Source organism: Phaethon aethereus, assembly GCF_964289735.1.
Source record: "Phaethon aethereus genome assembly, chromosome: 3".
In the NCBI taxonomy this organism is placed as follows: Eukaryota; Metazoa; Chordata; class Aves; order Phaethontiformes; family Phaethontidae; genus Phaethon; species Phaethon aethereus.
This window is the reverse complement of record NC_138576.1, coordinates 47,343,070-47,365,624: the sequence shown is the minus strand read 5'-3', so window position 1 is coordinate 47,365,624 and position 22,555 is coordinate 47,343,070. Positions and strand designations below refer to the sequence as shown.

At 38.6% G+C, this 22,555-nt stretch overlaps 1 protein-coding gene across 1 annotated transcript; it reads left to right on the top strand.

The window, feature by feature from the left end:
* Nucleotides 1-686: 686 nt before the first annotated feature.
* Nucleotides 687-22,190, top strand: MCHR2 (melanin concentrating hormone receptor 2; the record flags this gene model as incomplete). Its single annotated transcript, XM_081998518.1, is given in 5 exon segments — nucleotides 687-752; nucleotides 756-868; nucleotides 20,531-20,581; nucleotides 20,583-20,648; nucleotides 21,818-22,190. Coding segments are annotated over 5 exon segments (669 nt in total).
* Between the last annotated feature and the right edge of the window lie 365 nt (nucleotides 22,191-22,555).

Genomic DNA, 22,555 nt, shown 5'->3' with positions numbered 1-22,555 from the left:
GCCAGATGCACCAGTCCCTTCCCTAACTTCATGGCCCTCCAGCAAGTCCCTGTCTCTCTTGTACTTGGGAATCCAGACTTGGACCCAGCACTGTCAGTGTCACCCAGGGCTAAGTAGAGGGGAAGAATCACCTCTGTTGTCCTGGTGGTAATGCTCTGCCTAATGTGGCACTGTATGTTGTTGACCTTCTTTGCTGGAAGGGTGCGTCGATCATAGAATCGTAGAATCATAGAAGAGTTTGGGTTGGAAGGGACCTTTAAAGGTCATCTAGTCCAACCCCTCTACAATGAGCAGGGACATCTTTAATTAGATGAGGTTTCTCGATGGCTTGTGTTCAACTTCTTGTCCACCGGGACCATGCCAGCCAAGAGAAAAATTGGAGAGTGGGCTTTCTAAGAGCAGCATAAACACTGTGATTCTAAAATGGTGTATCTTGGATGATTGCAAAATTATTTACATTATAATGGAGTTTTTACATCGCAGATTTCATTTTGAAAACAACAACATCCAATTCTTTTATGTCCAATCCTGAATGTATAAAATCTTTTGGAGAAAGATTTTTTATGAAATTCATATAGTCATTAAACACTGAGACACCAGAATTAACTAATGAAATTCAAATTATTAGTCCATAAATAATTTTTTTTCTCCTGCTACTATAGAAGTAAGGCTAAAGTCACGGAAGAATGAGTGAATTTCAGCTTTTCTGTGAGAACAGTACGCCAGGCTTGTTTAACAGATCTTGGAGTGGATGACACCATTACCAGGTGACTGGAGCTGCAGAGACAATCATCCTTCCCTCTCTGATTGGGATTACCTGTTCAACAGGCTTAGTTGGAAATATCCTCATTGTGTTCACAATAATAAGGTATGGAATTGAATACGTTTTTCACTAAGATTTATTGCTGAAAACGTAAATGATGACTGCACTGAGGAAGTGAATTGTCCAGCAAAGACAAGGATAGCAAGTTTTTCATGTTCCATTTAGTCACTGACATTTATTTCTTATTAAAAAAACCTAAATCATGACCATAGATAGCGGTAATGTATGCCTGCTTAGCCTTTTCTGTTATAAGAAAGGACTTAAGTGCATGATTGACTTCAAACATATTCAAGGAAACTGAAGTACGTGCCTTCTTCCCTGGTTTCCGTTATAACTGGCAGCAACCTTCCCACTAGCACACGTAAAAGCTAGGCTGAACTTTAAGCTTCAGTTATGATATTAGCCAGGCATTATAATGTTTTACAGAATTCTTTTAAGATCCGTTGAAATACAGGCCTTTTCTCTGTTGAAAACTGCACTTCTACCTCAGATTATTTTAATAACAGAACTCTATCTAACTCATGCCCATTTACAGCAGCTTCCTAGACTCATTGCTTTTTTCCAGCATCGCCTTACTTCTGGAAACAGGGCCTTAGTGCCAGTTGAGGATTCTCACATGACAGGAGTTAATACCTCAAGATATTTTTGTTGTATGGTCAGAAGGTAAAATTGCTGAAGTTGCTAACGTTTTTTGGGTCATAAAATCCGACCCAGCCATCCTTTATGCAAGAAAATACCTTCTAGTCCCTTAAATTTAACAAGACATTTCTTTTTCTGTATAATAATTTGCTGTCAAGTGGCTGATGCTACCACAAACTCTAAATCCATAGGCCTGTATCCTGAAAAAGTGGCTTTTATCTTCAGCGCAAATTTAACATAAATAATTATGACAACATAACGCTAATATACATCACACTCTACAAGGTTAATAGATGGACCCAAGCCCTACATACTGTGCTTCTAAAGGAAAGATTTCCAAAGGCAAGCCTAGGACTAAGTGTCTGTCAGGCCCTGAGCTTCCCTTGAAACTACCAGAAATCCAATGCCTGGTACACTCAAGAACATTGTAGCTCATAATCTGAATGCAGAAGAGAAGAAATGTGGAAACAGTATGTCTGAAGTGAACGTAATGGCAATATGACTTTTTAAATGTATGAATGAATAGAAAGGAAAAAAGAAATCATTGAGTTGCTAAAAATTAGTTGTGGAGTCTCTAAAATAATAGAATGGAAGGAAACTGAGATGAACAAAGGTTTTTTTGTCCTTGGTGAAAAGCCTTTGTCTAGCTTAAATAAAAATATGAGAGGCAGAGGGAATAGACACAGACAATGACTTGGAAAACAAGAATATAATTTAAACCATATTTGCATTCAAATCTATGGGCACGAACATTTATACACAGGAAAAGAATTTGCCACTAGTGCATTAAAAAGTTAATATGGTAGTTACCAAGAGTAAAAAAGACAGCCACAAACCTCAGCCTCTGTAGATGAATGTTCATTTAAAATGTAGTTACGTTTTGAAAAATAACCATGTCAAATTCTCACCTTTCACTAAACAGGTCTGATTCTACTCAATGGCTCTACTTCTGAGTTGTAGAAGTTGTTTATTGAACACATTTTCTCATGCAGACATTTAAAATTTGTGGGCATTACAGAATTGATTCTTTCAAGAGAAAAAGAAGCTAGATCATCTCTCTAATTAACTGAAAAGTTGTTTACTTTCCAGTAGCAAATTCTTTACTGATGGTAGAACATGGTAAAGAAAGAACTTCGGAATTTCAGCTCCCCAGTTTTGTTTGCAGGTCTGCCAGCTAGCGTCAAACATTTTTACTGGGAGAAAATAACTGAAATTCCTAATGACAGTTACATGTAATATATGTCTATGCATTGAGGTTTAATTTAAAACTTAGTAACTCAATGACTTTTGGCTGGCCCTCCTTGTGTGAGTGAATTTCATCCCTAGGGAATAATAGAGGGACTAGAGATACATTGGTAATTGATTAAAAAGAAAACAGTGGAGAAAATGCTACAAGAGTTCAGTGTTAGCCAGAAGTACCCAATAATCTTCACCCCAGCAACCTAGAAAAGCTGGTACCCAAAACTATAGTTTTGCTAGCAAGCTAGCAAACTTTTTATGTAAACCTACTGACTTTGGTGGACCTGCTGGTGGGATAATGGCTATGTTTTTGTGTGGAGGGGGAAAATGTGATCCAGAAAACCCCAATTAGCTGCATTAGTCTGACTTTATATTTTTAAGGAAAAGTATGTTACAGAAGAAAAAAAGGAATAAAATACAATTTCAATTATCTGTAAGTACAGCTTTTCAGATTAACTTGATTTTTAATAACATAAATAATAACGAATGATAGAATAGCATCTCCTAAAATAGAGATTGCAAGTAAGTGTCACAACACTTGTTACTTGCATTCTGAGTCTTCAGCTGGAGAATGTGTATTTGCAACTGAATGTACCTACCAGTAGAAAAGTTTTGAAACTGCTACATACAACTAGCTATCCAGATCAGAGATTTTATATTATCAGATTTTATATGTTATCATGTTGGAAGTTACTAACCCAGCTAAAGAACAACCTAATGAGTTCAAGAATTATAACGTGAGAAAAAAATTAGCTAATGTGTGGATGGTACTAGGTGATGTTGATCAGAAACAGGTTTCCTGAAAAGATTTTCAGGAGAAATAGGTTAACATAGAACTTTCAGTGACTGATCATGGGCCCAGCCAGATTTCATATTTTCCCTCAGAGACCTGAGGTGAAGTGTAAGAGGGTGCCAATAGTATTCCTAATGACATACGCTGGGGACATGTGGCTGATGCAAAGGCATATAAGACTGTCATACAGAAAGAAGAACCAGATAAAGCACAGAGGAGGGACTAGAGCAACAGTAATACGGTAACATTTAATAGCACAAAGCCATAGAATTTTTTTAAATTTTTTTTTTTTTTTTTTTTTTTTTTTAGAAATAGGAAGCACCGCTGTCAGTTAGAAAACAAGAGTGGAAAAACTCCTGGGACTGCTGTGGGCTGTCAATAGGCCAAAGCTGCATGAGAAGAACACACAGCTGTAATACATGTCAGGCTCAGCCTTTCCAGGAGAAAGAAGGAAATGCTAATGCCATTCTCCAGGCTCATAACAAGGCCTGAAATACAACTCTCACCAGCTGTTTCCAGGAAAGATAAGATATTCAGACTGGAATAAGAACAGAAAAGAACAATTACTCACACCATAAGAATGGAGAAATATGAAGATTCACCTAAATTTAAAAAAAAAAAAAAAGGCTCAGAGGTGTATGCTTGCTCTCTATAAATCAGGATCAAATACAGCAGAAAAGGTAAAGGACTGTTCAAACTAAAGGCCAAAACTGGTACAAAAGCAACTGGGAAGGCCCCAGTCAGGACCTATTAAAGGCTGATAAATGGAAGGTGATTTTTACCTTCCCGAACAGTCATGTCCTGTGATAGCCTTCAGTAGAAGCAGTAGAAGTAAAATCATTATTTCTGAGATGAAATTACTCTAAGGAAGTCTTTTCTGGTGTTGTTGCCTGTGACAGCCGATGACTCAGTTCTGTGACAGGGTTATCTCTTCCAATCGTATGTTCCTGCTTTTCCTAAATCTAGCAAAAAACCTCAACATGTTAAACAATGTACCCAGTGCCCTAAAACATTTCTCAGCTGTTCTGTTCTTCATTCCATGCTGAGATGAGAAAGCTAAGTGTCTCTGCACTGAGACAGCATGCTGTCAGTTTAGTCTGATTTCTATGATTCTGGTTTAGATTTGTTTCAGAAATCAAAAACAAGCTAATGTTAGAAATGTGGGACTTCCCATGATCACATCTGGCGCAGCAACTGATACATGTCTCTAAGTGATGTTATCTGGCTTGACTGTGAGATCCAGTTAAACAGTAATACATTTTGGACCAGAATATCTCGGACAAAATTCTGTAGCTATCGCTAATCTAATGCTAAACATTAGATAATGTTGTTACCCAACAACAAATTAGATAGCTGCGTTACTTGGAAGTATTCATCGCTAGATATGGTTAATTGAGGGAAGGCATAGACGCAGACGTGCAGAACAGAAATGGCTTCTATTTCTTTGTGTAGTTTTTCGTAACTGGTACTGAGCGAGGTTCAGTCTCACAAGATTTTAAAGGCCTTACCCAGCTGTACAGATGTGAGCAAATTTTTTCCAGCCTAACTTTGATTGCCCAAACCAGCCATCTGGGTCTCTCCATGGAGAGGCACTACTGAGGGTAATACGTCTCATCTTTGTCATATACCTAAGACTGGATACTTTTCCCCTGGAGTTCTGTTTCTCTGCAGTGGTTATAGGAGGCAAGATCACTTGGAGACATTAGAGGTCTACATTTCAAATTGATAAAATAAGCAAAGAAGAATCCAACTCTCAGTTAAAAGGAGAAAAGATAGTACAAGTCTTTCCTGATAAATTATTGAGGTGGTTTTTCAGCCACTAGTGGAAAATAACATGCACAGAAATTATCCAAGAGGGAGCACAGTACATGCTTACCAGCACAAAAGGGCTACAAAACTGTTAAGAAGGTACAGGACTGCTGCTGTTGGACCTGCTCTTCTCAGAGACCAACGATCTAGGTAAACTCCAAGCGAGAGTAGAAGGGGACTATGGTTAACATCAGAGCTGGAAATTTTAAAAAAGTTTCTTCCAAGTCAAGCTGGTTTGCTGGGAAATGTTAGATTTCGTAGGGGAGGACAGGCCTGGGCAGGAGGATGACTTTAAAGCTGGTGCTACCTGCCATTACAGATCTAGCCCGTTTTCACCTTTCTTATCTGAAGAAAGGGTATGTGCTTGTCTTTTCACATGTGTGATGCTTATAAATCATCTTGTATTTGACCTGAAAGATCACTTCCAAATTAACACTTAAGCTTCTAGTTAATGAAGACTCTCTGTCCAGGAGGGTATAAATAAATTTTGATGACAGCAAATAGTGCAGTCAGAGGGGATAAATAATGACTGATGACAACACTTGTCATGTTTCGTGAAGTTGTTACTGGAGTGACAGCCAGTATATGGATTATCACATTGTTGTGTCTGCTCAACACTTCTTTTTTTAATGCATTGGGATCATTCAAAATGCATTTTTTAATGAGTTTAATCTGTAGAAGCAGAATTGAAGAAAAGGTAGGAGTAACCACAGATTTGACAGAATCGCAGAACAGCGATTGCACTTTTGTACATTTTTCATAGGGTGTTTCAGAAATGGAAATTAACCTGGCATGGGTGGAAGGATGAATTAACCAGGTAACGTTTGTGGCTTGAGAAACTGCTGAGAAGCTTTCAAATCTGTGGTGAGAAGGGAGAAATCACTGAAAGGACAAAAAGAAAGAAGTTTGAAATTGAGGCTATGACTTCTCTTTTCATGGACCTTTTTTTTTCTTTCTTTTTTTTCATAAAGTGAAAGTTTTAGCAGAAGGCAAGAACCACTCTGTCTTAATAAAATACAAAGAAATTATAAAATATAAAATGTGGCCAAAATTATTGAGATTATAAAGTTTTCTGCATAAATTACCATTTAAATATTGTGGCTCTGAGCCACCACAGGAAACTATAGAAAAATCTGTATGAAAACACGTGTCCCGGTCTCTGGACACGGATCTAAAAAGGCATCATTTTCTGAACTTCAGTGTAACGCATGAGACTGGATATTACAACCCTTCCCTTTGCATCAACCATGGGACAGCTGTTCACTCTATATTCTTTGTTGATTAAATTTAGCATAAATTGTGAGAGTTGAGAATTTGAGATGCCTATTCTGAGTCCAAAAGTAATTTCCAATTTAGTATGACTTATCCGGCTAATGTGAATGAAATAAAGCAGAAAAAGACCACTTTAACTTTTTCATAAAATGACATGTACAGGCAGTTTTCAGATGCTTTGAAACCTGTGTGTTTGAGCATAATGGTACCATTTGACGCCTTGCAGGAAACACGGTTTGGGGTTTTTCTTTTCCGGGAGATTGTGCATCCTTCAAAGTTCACAAAACTAAAGGCACTGGAGGAAAAAGATCACATATGCGTCATTCTCTCCACAAGCTCCAGTCGTTAGTGCCAGCAGATATACTTTATAGATGTCTGGCTTTGGTTTCAGCATCATAACCAGATGACAGTGAATCATGCTTCATAATTTATTAAAAATGTTTGAAAAAAATACTTTTGCCTGGATCATTCCCTCTAGCTTAGATTTGTTTCTTTGGAAACATTTATTTCATAGCTTGTAGCATGCAGTGAAGGCAACATGAAAGATATGAAATTAGGAACTATTCTCACATCAATCCTTTTATGAATTGATGGTCAGAGAATTGGACTTCTGAATCTGGTCTGTGGGTAGCCAGGTGCAGTTCTCCCAGCTACAGGTTCTTCTGTGTCTTCCAGTAATAATGACAAATAAACTGTTACTTTGCAGTACACTGAGAAAAAAATGGTTAGAGTTACTGAGAGGGAGCCTAGACTAATAGCTTAGACTATTCATAACTGAATTTAGGTAAAGTGATTTCTATATGTAGACTGTGAATAAGGACCTTTTAAATAAAATCCTGTAATTAAAAAATATGTTATGAATATCAGTGCTTTTCAAAGATCTTTAGTGCTTCTTTCCTTGATTTGTATAGAATAAGGCAATTAAAAGTCAGGAATTCTTTCAACTGCATGTGTAACTCCAAGCCTAAATCAGAGGATGTACCCTAAGGTAAGTATTACATTTTGCTGAAGGAATGTAGGAAAACATATATATCACACAAAAGCTATGCAATATAGACATTATGAAACTGGAAAAACCAAACTCTTAGTACTTAGTTGAAGACTGTACAGTTTTAACTCAGTTGCATTCCCTATGAATGTATAAACTTCATGAGACTATCTTTAAGTATTTGATTGCACCTTTTAATTTAATTGACCTTTATTAAAATGCAATAAGAGTACAACAAGAATTTTAGCTTTTATCATAATTACAGATTTCAAAAACAGCTTTTGTATATTCTTAATCTTAAGGAAAAAGTGACCAAATTCAGGAAAGAAACTGTATGTTGAATGAATGTCAATGAAATGAACTGTCAACTGTATGAGGTTTAATAAGGCCAAGTGCAGGGTCCTGCACTTCGGCCACAACAACCCCATGCAACGCTACAGGCTTGGGGAAGAGTGGCTGGAGAGCTGCCCGGCAGAAAGGGACCTGTGGTGCTGGCTCACAGCCAGCTGAATACGAGCCGGCAGTGTGCCCAGGTGGCCAAGAAGGCCAACAGCGTCCTGGCCTGTATCAGAACTAGTGCGGCCAGCAGGAGTAGGGAAGTGATTGTGCCCCTGTACTCGGCACTGGTGAGGCCACACCTCGAATTCTGTGTTCAGTTTTGGGCCCCTCACTACAAGAAGGACATTGAGGTGCTGGAGCGTGTCCAGAGAAGGGCAACGAAGCTGGTGAGGGGCCTGGGACAAGTCCTATGAGGAGCGGCTGAGGGAACTGGGGTTGTTTAGCCTGGAGAAGAGGACGCTGAGGGGAGACCTTATTGCTCTCTACAACTACCTGAAAGGGGGTTGTGGCGAGGTGGGTGTTGGCCTCTTCTCCCAAGTAACTAGTTATAGAACAAGAAGAAATGGCCTCAAGTTGCACCAGGGGAGGTTTAGATTGGATATTAGGAAAAATTTCTTCACCGAGAGAGTGGTCAAGCATTGGAACAGGCTGCCCAGGGAGGTGGTGGAGTCGCCATCTCTGGAAGTGTTCAAAAAACGTGTGGATGTGGCACTTCAGGACATGGTTTAGGGGACACGGTGGCACTGGATTAATGGTTGGACTTGATGATCTTAAAGGTCTTTTCCAACCTTAATGATTCTGTGATACTGTGATTCTGTGAAAAGTCTACTTTGGACCAAAGAGGTCTTCCTTCATATATCAGAGAGAGAGTGAAGGAAAACAAAAAGACAAACTTTCCTGCATAGCACAAGGCACTAGACAATCCTTAAGAAGATATTCAAGAAACAGCTTTAAGCTTTATGAGCTAGGATAAACAGAGCCAATCGGGAAGGATGGTTGCTACTGAACTTGCAGCATACAAGATAAAATGTTTCCATGGAATTGGAATGTAGTCACTAAGGAGAGGGAGAGGGAAATTATCAGAAAGCAGAAAGTAGAAAAATGGAAGTTCAAAATGGTTTTGAAATGGTTGAAGTATGACTATCATAAAGAGGCTGCACTAATGCATCATATCAGGAGTTTTCTTTTGTTGACATGCAGTTAAAAAAGAGTCAAGAAATTATCAATTCCTTTGAAGTTCAATTTTAAAAGCTCTGTTCTTGTAGTTCCATATGAGTAATGTGACAAAAGACAGTCTTCTCCTATATTCCTAAAAAATTTATGCATAGCAGTATCTTTAATCTTGCTCTTTAGAGAAAATTTTTTATGCAAAAGACAGGAAGTATTAAGGCAGGAAAAAGACATGACATCCTAATGAGGAAAGACAGAATATAAAAACCTGGTATAAAAAATAGTTTATGTCCTAAGTAAAGCCATTTCTTAAAATAGACATTTGGGGGTTTTCCAAATTACCCATTTCCAAATTACCGTTTTTTTCCAAATTACTGTAATTTCCAAATTACACAAGCCTGTGCTTTCTTTTTTATTTTGAGGCAAGTTTTTCCTTCTCAAATACACTTGCCTAGGGAAAGTTCTTCAAATTACTTCTCACCCATTTGTTTTATCAATGCTAATACCAGTTATGACACTATGGCCAAGAGAGACAAAGGTTTTTCAGATAACAAACTCCCAAACTGTTTAGTGCTTTATAGTTTCAGTAAAGAACATCTGAATCCACCCAGGATCTTTCATTAAGTGAAAAGACTGAATCAGCAATTTTGCAAAAAAACAGCAGAGTTTATCAGGTTTTGTTTGACTGTAAAATCATCCCAAATTCACAATAAAAGTAAGAAACATAATTACAACCTAGTAAATGCTATGACTAATGCAGCATCATACAGCTTCATGTTCTCTTTTACATTTCTCAAAAGTAAAAGCACTTCTAAAGGAAGACAAGAGCAGGTCAGACCTGGGAAGGCAGTTCCAGAAGAAGCTTGAGCTGAATAAAATTACTACCACGTGCAAATTAATATCTGTCATATTGCTGGATAGTGTTTTATTCCTATAAATCGTCTACTTCATAGTATGAGTGAACTATGTCACGCAATGGTCCAACAGAGACTGTAGTATTTCAGCATTTCTTTTTACAAATTGAATTTCTTTATAAGATCTTAAGAAGTGGCAAAACCAGCTGTTCTTTCCATGGAGCTTTAGAGGTCAATTTATGAGGGGTACAATGTATAAAAGTTTGCTTTTCATTACTCACTATAATATGAAATAAAAAACATTAAGGAAAGCTGTAAAAACTATGCAAGTTGAGTATGCATATTAAAATTTATGAGAAAGTTCCCTAAACTGACATCAAACACATTTTTTTAATACAGATTCATGTTTATGCCCCAGGCAGACATTACATAAATTAAATCTGGGTGAAACTTGGTAGCAGAACTTTTGCCTATTGGTTAAAAGAAAATTTCATAAGAAACAACTCACAGCACCTGTCCTCTGGACAAGGATGCACATAGGCACACATAGACAACAACCCTAACATAATTTACCCCCACGTACATCAAAAGTAAATTGAACTGTTCAGTGAAAACATCACTGGGCTAAGTGAAAACAGGACTCTGTATGCCGCAGAGAGCATTTCCTCCATCCCAAATACTCTTTTATTGCCATCTCTGGTGAGACAGGAGAGGTGTCTACACTAATGTTGCTACCTGGAACATTCCAATAAGCCACTTGACTTAAAGTGAAGATGAACATTACTATTAGCAACGTTAGTGACTTCTTTAAAAAGGCAAAGCAACACTTTGGCATATGACATTTTAAAAAAAGGGCCAAGACTTACACGTTCAAAACAACTGATGCAGATTCAGAAGTCATGTCATTCCTCTTTCCTTAATGGCATACAAGATGCAGCTGGCAAAGCCTATACTGAACTTTCTGTGACAGGAGGCTGAGAGGCACATCTCATTCCCTGTAGCATGAATCCACTGGGCCACGTCATAGGAAAATGCCACTGTTTGAGTCCCTTCTTACAGAGCACACCTGCTTCTGACTACTTCTGCAAACGCTGGTTATAAGAAAAGGTGTAATCCTCTTGATAGGGGTTCAGTTGTCTGTCATCCAAGGCATACTTTTGGTATGGCACAGCTGTATAATCTTGGCTCAGCCTCCTAAGAAACTTGCAGCGAGAAAGTACGTAGAATAGAACCTAAGTGTGCTAAGAAAGTCAAGATTGCAGTCAGAGATAAGGTAGTTGAGGTGGAGACAGCTGGCAACTCAAAGATTCAAGAGAAACACTGGCGCGAAGGTGTATAAAATACTAACGAGAAGCCGGGAGTCTGAAGATTCCCCTTCATTCCCATTGACAGCTGTCCAACAAAGATTTGAGGCTGCTGTACAGGGGTGGAGAGAGTATTAACACTTAGTCTAGGAGCTTGCTAGTCCTAGCTGTCTGTTGTCTATTGTACTAGCCAATAAAAAATTGCTTTTTGTTTGCAAAGTGTCTCTGTGCATGGGAAAAGTTCCCTGAGTAAATTTCCTGGAGTCTGAGAGTTTCATAGGGTACCAGTCAATTTTGAGGGCTGCATAAACATTTATTTAGCGTATCCCCTTAAGGCTTCAAGCGCATAAATGAAGGGAGAGGTGAAGCTGGGAAGATAAATCTGAAGTAAGCAGCTCTGTGACGGCTGAGAAGAAACAGGCAGGTGTTCCAAGTGTTTGCAGCAGCCAAGACTGACAAGCATGAGAAAGTGTGTTCCTGATTTGCCCATTGTTGTAATGTTGCTCTAAGAAATATTTACCAAGGCAGTATCACTGGTAGGGTGGAGCCATATCTCTATGAAAGTCATGGACTTTCAGTTATTTAAAACCAGAACCACACGATTTGCCATGGACTAATCCATTTACTCATTCTTCACACTCCTTTTTCTGTGGCTCCTTGCTTCACTTCACATGCAGTCACAAACACTCCAGCCAGAGGAAAAGGTAAAAGGCTTTTAAAAGCTCAGTTTCCTGAGCAGCCCATCATTTGCCTTTGAGTGCAGTACATTTTGCTGCCTCTTGGAGCAGTCCTAACAGCAGTACATCTTAAGCCAACACAGATAATAAATTAATAATTAAGATTAGTTGGATAATTTATGCTAATTAGTGATATTAATAATAGTCTCAGTATACTATATTGTGACAATAAGCAATACATAGTTATAATATTAGACCATAGGATGTCAAATATGACAGGTTAAGAAATGTCCAGAGGCAGGAAGAAAAAAAGCAAAGAAAAATCCAAGCTCAAAGACATGATTCCCCTCTACTTTTCCTATGTACATGACAAAAGTACATGGCCACATGTTTATGGCTTTAGTAGAAATCAGACAAGGTGACATGCAGTTAGCTACAACATTAACTAGGAACACATGCTGCCATGAAATATTTTGTCTTTCAGAGCGTTGCCTTGGCTTTCATGATGTACCATGGACCTTTGATGATGGTTGGTCTCATAGATGTTTTTCCAGGCAGCATTGTAACAGCAAGTTTGGCAGAAAGGCAAAAACAAATGTGGTGATAGGCATGGATAACAGGCACCACATACCTGTTTTTTTGTACTTTTTGAGAGCTCTGCAGGCTCCATCACTGCCTCCTTCTCCATCTGTGTCAGAGACACAGCTCAGACACTCCCATTATTGTTTGTTTCAGGTTAAGTATTCTTCAAACTTTTCACAACAAAATACTCCTTTATTACTGATAATTACTTTGTCAGATGGGGGCACATGTCTGCCTTTAAGTTCCACTCTCTGTTTGAAGTGGAAATTACCCCATACTTTCAAAACAGCCTGTTTTCGCAAATGCACCGCTCACATTTCATTTAACAAATTTATCGTCGGACAATAAGCAAGATTGAAAATTACATCCAAACTGAAACAACCAACGGAAACATACTGCTGCAAAAGAATGGAGACAAAAGCTGCTTGATAAGTGTTTAGGGTGAGATTAATTGCTTATTGTCTAGGGAAGGGGAAGTCAGAATACTGGCAGGTTGGCATAAGTTTGAGTTCTATCAAGAAAAAGTACCATTTACATTTACATTGAATTGAATTTGTGGTGGTGTTTTCATTCCATCCAGCCTTATGATTTCCTTTTCATCTTTAAGTTCATTAAATGACTTTTTTTCCTTTGATCAGATGAATATTAAAAATGTCCATCAAAATAATTGATCCAGGAAGTGTGAAAAGTCATCGTACAATATTTAGGGAAATACACATATATGCAGGCCAGATTTTAAGGTATCATTAGTAACCCACCCTTTACTTTTGTGAGGATCCTATGAAAATTCAGCTGTCTATCTGGGAAAACAATGTTCACACAGCAAAAGGAGCCAGGATCAGCCAACACATAGGCAATGATGGACACCTCTGGAACTGAAAGATATAGATTCAGTACCCATCCCAGGCTAGAGGGTTCCTTTGCACATGCTGTTGCTTCCCTTAATGATCTTCAATGCCCATTAATGCAGTTAGTTTTATTACAAACTACATTAGTCTGATAACCGCTAGACTGCAGCTGCTATCAAAATGAGTTACATTCACTGTTGATAAGTTTTGAGCTGCACTGGGCTCTGGTTCTTTGAGCAAAGGCAATATCCTCTGTTAAGTCAGACGTCACACGGTGCCTTAAGAGCCCCAGCCTTTTGTGTTGCTAACAACCCTCTCTCTGAAGCTCTGTAGCTGGCTTTCTGCTGGCAGCTCTGCGCCTGGTCACCCAAGCTGCCATGGCAGCCTTTCCCACAGCCTCTGGGGCAGCACTTTCCCCGTGTTCCCACGCTGTGGATCTTGTGCTGTTATCCTCCCGGCCCCGCACCTGCAAACCCAACCGCGTTGTTTCGGTGGGTTCTCATGGGAAGTGACTGCCACCAGCGTGAGAATCACCCCTTCTTCCCCTCCCTTTTCCTATCCCTGTGGTCAAAGCTTCTGGTTGACATTAGCGGACCCCAAAAAATGCATGTCCCAAACTTAACAGCAAGTCAGCACGCAGCCTGAACAAAGTGTGCTCTCAGCAACACCAACAACATCATAAGCAGGAGCAACTAATAAGTGAGTCCTGATGAAAACTATGTTGATAGTGTAGAAAAAGCATTACAGTGGGAACCGCATATGGCACTGGAGAAGAGACCTAGAGAAGGATGTTTGTCTGGAGACCCCCCCACTTCTTCTCTTCCCAGCCAGCCACTCAGGACAGCTTTACCTTTCCACACTCTCTCCTTTCACATTGATTTTTCTCTTAAAGTAACTATATACCATCAACCATAGATGCTGGTAATAAATCTCTGTGCATGCGAACCTGTTTTAAAAACCTTTGTGAAATACACTGTTCTTAATGAAAGAGCCAATAAGAAATAACCAATGCTTTTGTGGTTATGTACTTTATGAGCTCAAGCAGCTTGAAACAAAAGGGAGATCTCACTGAAACCTCCTGCTAAGGAGGAGCATATGAAAACATTAAGGAGTTTTTGTATCACCCAACTGTAAGCACCAGGTAAAGTTCAGTCTCTCATTAGCAGGCAGCAGGCATGTCTCAGAGGTGACTCATGGGGTGCATGGCAAGTACAGCAAAGGATGGAAAATCATGTCCTGCCATCTTCCTTGCAGCCTGCAGGAAGAGGTGTGTCTTGTTAGGTGCACTTCTTACTCCATGCAATGTCTAATGTCACTTTTCTTTACTAATGTCACTCTTCTGTGCTTCCCCCACTTCCCTATTTCCATCCTACGCGCTTTCATTTTCTCACAAATACTTCCTCTAAGACTTCCTTTAATTCACAGTTTATTCACTGATTTTTTTTGTAATGTCCATTGTAACTTTCTTCAGTATTCATTCTTTGGAAACATCTCTGCTGCCAATTTTAAAAAATTCCCTTACTTTGCATGGAGATGCTGTATGTACCACTTGAAAAATAAAAGCAAGCTCAAAGCATATATAGTATACCATGCTTACATGGAGACTAAGAGGTCAAATTCTGTGTAAAGCAGGAGTAATCACAAGTTTTAAGAACCTGAGAAGCCTGTAAATTACTCTCAATTACACTAATCTTGCAAGCAGTATCGGTGTCAGAAACTATTTCCATGAGGCAGCCAGTGAAATAGGAGAAGGTAGCTGTACCAAGAATGGTACAAAGCAGTTCTACCATTGCAAATGTGGAGGATTTCTGGTCTTTCTGTCACCATCATGAAGACTGAGAATAGCTGCATGAAATTAGACATAGCTTTTTAAGATATCATATGCCAGAAAAGACTTTTTCTGATTCTAGGAATAATGGCCATTACTTTCACTTTATTTAGGTTGAATTGTTTTCAAATATAAAACCACCTGCTATTTAGCTGATATAAAATCAGATAAAATTTGCTCGCTGTTACGTAAGGTTTTTTAAATTTTCTTTTATATCCCTTGCTAGCCTCAACAAGCTAGCTTGAATTCAACAAATAGGCAGGAATCTGCTTGGCCATGAGATGCTGGAAAGTCATGTCTGCAATTTGAAGACTGTTTGATCTCTTCTGTGACCTATATCTTCCAAACATGACAGTCCGCCAGGTCAGAAAGGGCAATGAGATGCCATTTGTGATCAACACTTACTTAAATGCAGCAAGAGAAGATAAGGAGAAACAGAAATCCTTCACTGTTACAGTTGCTATTTGTGAGCTGTCTTGCTGTACTTCAATCGTGCTGGGGCTGCCTCTAGATTACCAATACAATCTGAGATGCAATGATTTGAATGATACAAGGCTCAGCTTCAGCCTTTAATTCTATTCCATCCATCCATCCATCTGCCTGTCAGGGATGTCAAAGACAAAATGGGTGGTATCCTCAACACCAGCTGAAGACATGATCCCTTCAGCTTTGAAAGCTTACCAGAGAACGTCATCAGGTGAGGTTAGATCAAAAGCACAACTTTCCAAACTGTCATTGAACTTTATTACTTTCTAGTAGACCCACACAGGGAACATGAGAATAAGCGATGCCACCCATAAACATAGATTGACTCAAATTGTCTTTGATTTTGTTCTCAGGTGGGCTAGGTGAAATGGCTGGACAAGAGCAAGTTACCTGTAAAAGCAGGTAACATAGTAATATAATAGAAAAACAATAAAATATTTAGGTTAATATTGTTGACTGCAAAATAAAAATTCTAAGAATAGTCATCGCAAGGAAAGGAAACTGCATTTTTTAAAAGTTGTCTAGTACAACATGCCAGAATGGCTTTTATTCAAGCAATTCCCTTAACATTCAACAAGTGTTATAATTGATCATGCTTTTGGTCAAAACATTATTTAATTAATATGATAAGAGTTTTTAATAAATTATAGTAGATTAACATGTAGGAGATAGAATTTAAAAACTCAGACATAAAAGAAGCAAGCAGAGACCAAGTCTGAGATTAAATTAGTTCTGGAAAAGTACTGGAGATAATTTAATACAGGCAAGACTGTTATTTAAAAAAAATAGAACTTTCTGATACATTTTAGCTCTAGGAGCACTCAAGTCTGTTATAGCTGTAATTTAAATGTTTAGTCTCCACATAACTGAAGATGCAACTGAAAGATTTCACTACCTTAGAAGTAACCTTCAGTTAGCAGTGGCTTATGATACAAACCAAATTCAACTTCTTTTTCACGACCTTCACATTTTGTAAGACATTGGGGTGAACTTTAATCTATCCGATCAAAACAGATTAAATTGGACAATCTTTGAGCTGAAAGCAGAATACTAAATGCAACAATTCACATGTCACAAAAAAGAAGGGTAAGTTAAACGGGGATGTATTTTTCCTCATTTTTTTTTCAGGAGTGAGTAGAGGGGGTACAAAGTCCACTGCATTTGGTGCACCTTTTCATTTCCAGATGAGATCAGACTGCCTACTAACATGACCACTGATTCACAGCTTAACAACTAGTTTGGGAAGAATAGTGTCAGGCCATCTTAAAATAAATTCACCAGAGGTAAAGAAACCTGACAATGGATTTCTTCCTTTTTCTTTCCATCCTTTACACATGCAGAATCTAGCACACTGGGACCAGTCGTACGCCTGGCCAAAAGGGACGGGTTGCAGACAATATGCAGCGGAGGCTTGAAGTGATACAACCACACAAGATAACCAGAAACCAGCACCAACCAACCTCTCTGGTGCTCCACAGGCAAGCTGCTGCAGATACAGCTCTCATCAATGGGGTCTCCTAGTAGAGACCCCAGGCAGAGGGATGATTCTCATCACATTGCTGCCAGCTTAAGGATATGATCAGTTATGATCCCCTCTGATATGTGATGAGAGGTCTACCACTCATGTCCTAGCCCTGCTAGTGACAGCTGTACCCATAGCCAACCAGACTGCAGGTGACTGAAAGCTTGTGCTTCTATCTTGGCTCCATGTCCACCAATTCACTCCTCATGACAGGGAAAAGGGCAGGTGGAAGAACCAAACCTCTGGCAGCAGGAGCTGGTGGATAGGTGAGGAAACATAAAGCTGAAGAGAAATTCATGAGATGAAACTTATGGAGAAAACTCAGTTCATCTATCTATCTGATCATAATTCTTAAATTAATAACAGATGATACAGGTAAATGAAAACTCCTCAATGTCAAAGTTTTACACAAAAAAAAAAGGAAGAGAGGAAGTTTTGGGGCATTTTCTTGTGGTAGAAAACATTGATTTTATGACCAGCCTCTACAAAATGGATAAAAAATTTACTTCTGTCCTTTTCAACTATATCATACATGTATTTTTTCATCCATAATGCTCGAAGAGTTGTGGGTAGTAGCAGTGAAACGCATCTCTTGTGGGAGTTAGATTGACTCAGTTTCTTTCAAAAAAACTAAAAACTCTGAATCACAGTCACAGAAATCTTTTGAAACTGTAATTTTCTGAAATTAACTGAAAATAAGTGATTTACTAGCTGCTATGAGAAAGACAAATTATACAGGAATTTAAACAATACTAGAAAATAATTTTCTTAGTGATTGGCTATTATCAGCTTCTCTACCAAATTCCATCCTGTTGACTTCATGTCAGACTATTTAAAACTTGTATAAGTTGAAAGGATAAAACTGAGAAATGTTTAAATACTGGTGAAATTTTCACTGAATTTTAGTGCTTGTAGATCACAAAAAAATGAGAGCCCAACAAAACAAGATAGTCCAAGCCAGTGTAATATGAATATTAAGGTGATTTCAGGTATTGCCTCAGAAGGTACCCTTTTTCTAAAGGGTTATCATCTATGTGTGGAAACCCACAGCACGTGTGCTCAGCTAATTAAGAAAGCTGATTTGGAAAGTACATCATTCTTGCAGAGAATTTTTTTCCCAGAAAGTAGTATTTTCAGTGTGTTCTGAACAAGGGCCATTAGAGATTAGTTCTCTATTGCTCTCAAGCTATACCTTAACTCAAAATGAAAGACTCTTAATCAGTGAATGTTTTTCACAGCTCAAGTGAGAAAAATGCAGAAAAAAACACAGTAAAAACATGCAAGAAACAGTCTTCATGACAATGTGATTCATCCTTAAAAACATTTCATGAAAGAAAAACAGGTGTAAACATGTATTAGGCTGATTAAATTATTAGAAATAAAGGAACAGAGCCTGGTGGATTTACTCTATATTCCCATTGTTAAAAACACAAGAAACCAGTTAGGCGTATATAACACCAACTGCAGTGTGTGTAAATTGACCGTTGCATTTTGCTTTCAGATACCATGGTATGCATCTACATTTTCTCTACTAAAACCAGGAAGGCTGCTGTGAATTTTCTTCAGTGCAGCTGAGAACAGCAGCTTAGTGACTGGCTGCTTAAGAACGTGTTTGCCAGGCTGAAACCTCAAGTTTAATTAGACTTGTGGACTAAATAGTCCAGTACTGGTACCAGTAAATAATCAGACAGATCATTAACTGGATAGCAGTGACTTTCAATACCTGTCATTCTTTTTCTGTGTTGCTGTATCTGTATTAATACATAGCCATACTTTTACATTTTACACAAAGTAAATATCTGATACAAATCAGAAGTTCCTTGTCTTAGGTGCTGGCAACATGTTGCCTGCAAGATCTTGGAATGTTGCTCGAGGTCCTGTACTTGTTTTTCAAATATAATGTTTTCATTACATGTTTTATATAAGCATGTTATTTTGGACAAGGAAGGTATTTTTTTGGAGTGAGTATCCCAATTGCCTCTAATTACCACGCTTGAATTCGCATTATTCAGCAGTCTCAGAGCACATGATCTGTACTCTGGTCAGGTGAAATGAGACTCAAAAAAGTGCTCTTGGGAACTCAGTGAATGGACTCCAACCACTGTTGTGTACTCAGTCCTCAATCCACAGGATACAATTAGAGAAAATTCAAAGTTAAACCCCCTAACATGAATATAATGTGTCATGTCCTACGCACCAAGTACTTCACACTACGGATTTTCACTACTCGTTTGTACTACTTGTAAATGTAGACAAAGCCTAAAAGAGTGTATCTGAGCCTTTTTTGTTCCAGCCTCCCTTCACCCTCCCTGCCCCAATTGAATTGCTACCAGATTTCTAGTGGAATTAATTCTAACTCCATAGCACCAGAAAAAGGGAGAAAATGTGTAACAGTATAGAACTTAAATATTTTAATGTCAGCAAAGCTTGATGAAATTAGCTGCTGAAGACTTAAGGTATTAGTAAAAACAATCCCTGAAATGTAATCTTCAAGAACTTGTGAAGGACATGAGACCACCAATAGTCTGAAAGAAATCAGAGAAAATAGGAGAAAAACAAGGTTGAACGGATTTTGGGAATTCAGTCTAGTCCATCCTCTCTCAAATGGCATGATCAACTGCTAGAGGTTTGTTTAATTCTACATTAGAGGTTTTAACACAGAAAAGTATGAAGACGAGTAAAAGGAGACTCTGATAGAGTAAAAAACAATGAACTTCAATAACCAGAAAGTTTAACAAATTATTAAGATTTCACTGTGTAAGGTGATAAGAAAAACTCTATGCATATTTGTCAGGAGCAAATTATAACAAAACAATCTAATTTCCTTCTTTGATGGAATTTCTCCAGTTGACAAAGAATAAATTGAAACAAAATAACTTGAATTGTAACACAATACCAGCAAACCAACTATCAAAAATGATGTAGATTAGATTACACTAATAATGAAAGAATGGTTGAAAAAACTGTGCTTAGACAGTGGTCATTGCTGGTCTACTATCAGACTACCAAAATATCAGGGGACTAAGGAGACTGTCCTGCATAAATGCTTGCAAGAATTTTCACTAATTATACAGGTGCTGGAAAAAGCACACACATATAGAATTCGGGAAGCTAAGAGGTATAAATTGTAGTTCTCTGCTTGTGGTCAACAGTATTCTTAGAAGTGCTGAACACAGACTTTAATACTTAAAAGTACTTGCAGTTCTAGGTACTTGCTGTTGCCTAAAGCAGGCTCCATGTATCAAGAATTGCAAATCAGAGACCACTTCATGAAAAATGTCATTTATATTTTTCTACATTTATAAGATGGTCTTTCGGTAATCACCTTGTTTGTTCTTTTTGCATATTGTTTTACAGGTATACGCTTTATCTTACTACAACAACTTTCTTTTTTCCTTTACCACTTATGTATTTGCTATGTTTTAATTTCATGTTACGCGTGGGGGATGTATCAGCAAAACAAGAAAACAGGAAGGTAAAGTATTATTCATGCTTCTTCCTATTTCACATGCTCTGCCCAGACTGTAAAGATTTTATATGTAACAGGCCAAAAGGAACAGTCCTAAAACAACATTTAAGAACTGCATCATGTAACTTCCAGTGCTTCAGACACTGCCCAAGAAATGGACTAGACATGGGATTCAGGGGAGGGAGCAAGAAAACCCAGTTAGAAGGAAATACTGTGGAGCAAGTTATAGCTGAAGTCCTCAGCTCATCTAAGGACAACAAAAAAGCACAACCCAACCTTGCACTTCTGGCTGCAGGAGGGCATCTTCCCATCTGGGTCTCATGGCTCCAAGCTCTCAGTTCAGGAAACCCTGGAAGAATGTGGGTGCCAGGTCTGGTACCAGCTGCCGTGCCCCAGGGAGTTGAAGGTTGGGTGCCTCTGGGCTGCATTGCCCCTCCTGTGGGAAGGGGACTCCAGGCCCCACAAGGATCCCCAGCCACTGTTCACAGCCTGGGGAAGTCTAGGCAATAAAAGAAAACTGACACACGAAACAGATTAAATACAGTTTCTCCGTTTCCATGACATCAGCTCCTGGTCAACATGTTTTAGTCCTAGGACTACTTGCTTTGGATTTCAGCTTGTACCAATTTTATATGAAAAAGGAAATTAATTTCCATTTTAGTGCAATTTTTAATTCCTCAGGCAGGGGAATCACTTGCTTTTTTGCTCTAAGTTTCCTTTAAGCTCGTAATAGTCATGTTTTAACTGGATATTTGCGTTCCAGTTGTTAGCAAAAAAATGTAGTCATAGATGCTCATTGCAGGGGGTTTGGACTAGATGACCTTAAAAGGTCCCCTTCATACCAAAGATTCTATGATTCTATGAAAAGGGATGCAAAGCTACATAGCTCCCCTGTTGAAAAAAGAGTAAACATTTATAATGAAAATAACTGTCAATATTTCATCAAATATACGTAAACAATTCTCCCTGGCTCCTGTATGTGTGTGGCATAGGATCAAATTCAGCCTAAGCAGAAGAAACTATGATGTGTAAACAACAAAAAAAATGAAGCTGAGAGCTGGCCTTTTCTTGCACTGTAGGTGAATTTGGTCTCACATAACTGCCATTACACTCAATCCATGCCATCATTTTCCCACCTTGACTTTCCATGCCAGGGATCCTTCTTTGTTTTGCAGTTACACCACTGGTATCCCCAGGCAAAGAGTCATGAGACTCACTAAGATGATGCTTGCTCTAGTCAGCATGTTTGTGGTGAGCACTGCCCCATTCCATCTGATCCAGCTCATGAATCTTCAGGTTTCTCAGCCAACCCTGATTTTCTACATGAGCTACTATGTCTCCATCTGCCTCAGCTGTGCCAGCAGCAGCATTAATCCCTTTCTCTACATCCTGCTTAGCGGCAACTTCCAGAAGCGTCTCCAGCAGTGCACAAATGTGGAAGTAAGGATCGCAGAATGGGATGTCAATATCGTCAAAAACACCCTCAAGACAAGCTCTTCTCCCAAGGAAAATTCATTATTTATGTGTAGATTTTATCGGTTGCAATAGATGAGCCTGATTTCACTTCCTTTGTGAAAGGGTAACTCAGAAGTGGCTTCGTTGCTGTAATTGCACCATTGTCAAGCTGATGTAAGAAGAGGATTTGCACCACTGTTTAAAAGGTTAGAGCTCCTAGAGGAGGAATCCTGTGCAAAAATATTCTTCGTTACTGTGCCATTGCCTTTTTTTATGATGATCTGCACATAGATGAACCAGATGTATGGAGACAAAAGTAGATTTTAAAAACTGTAGTCCTCTGGTAGTAAGAAGACAGAATGACTGTGGCAGGCATTTGGGTTCTGACACTCTGTATGAAGTCATGGAAACTGTAAGTTAATGACCAAAAGAGACTTAGTTATCAGAAGGGTGTAACT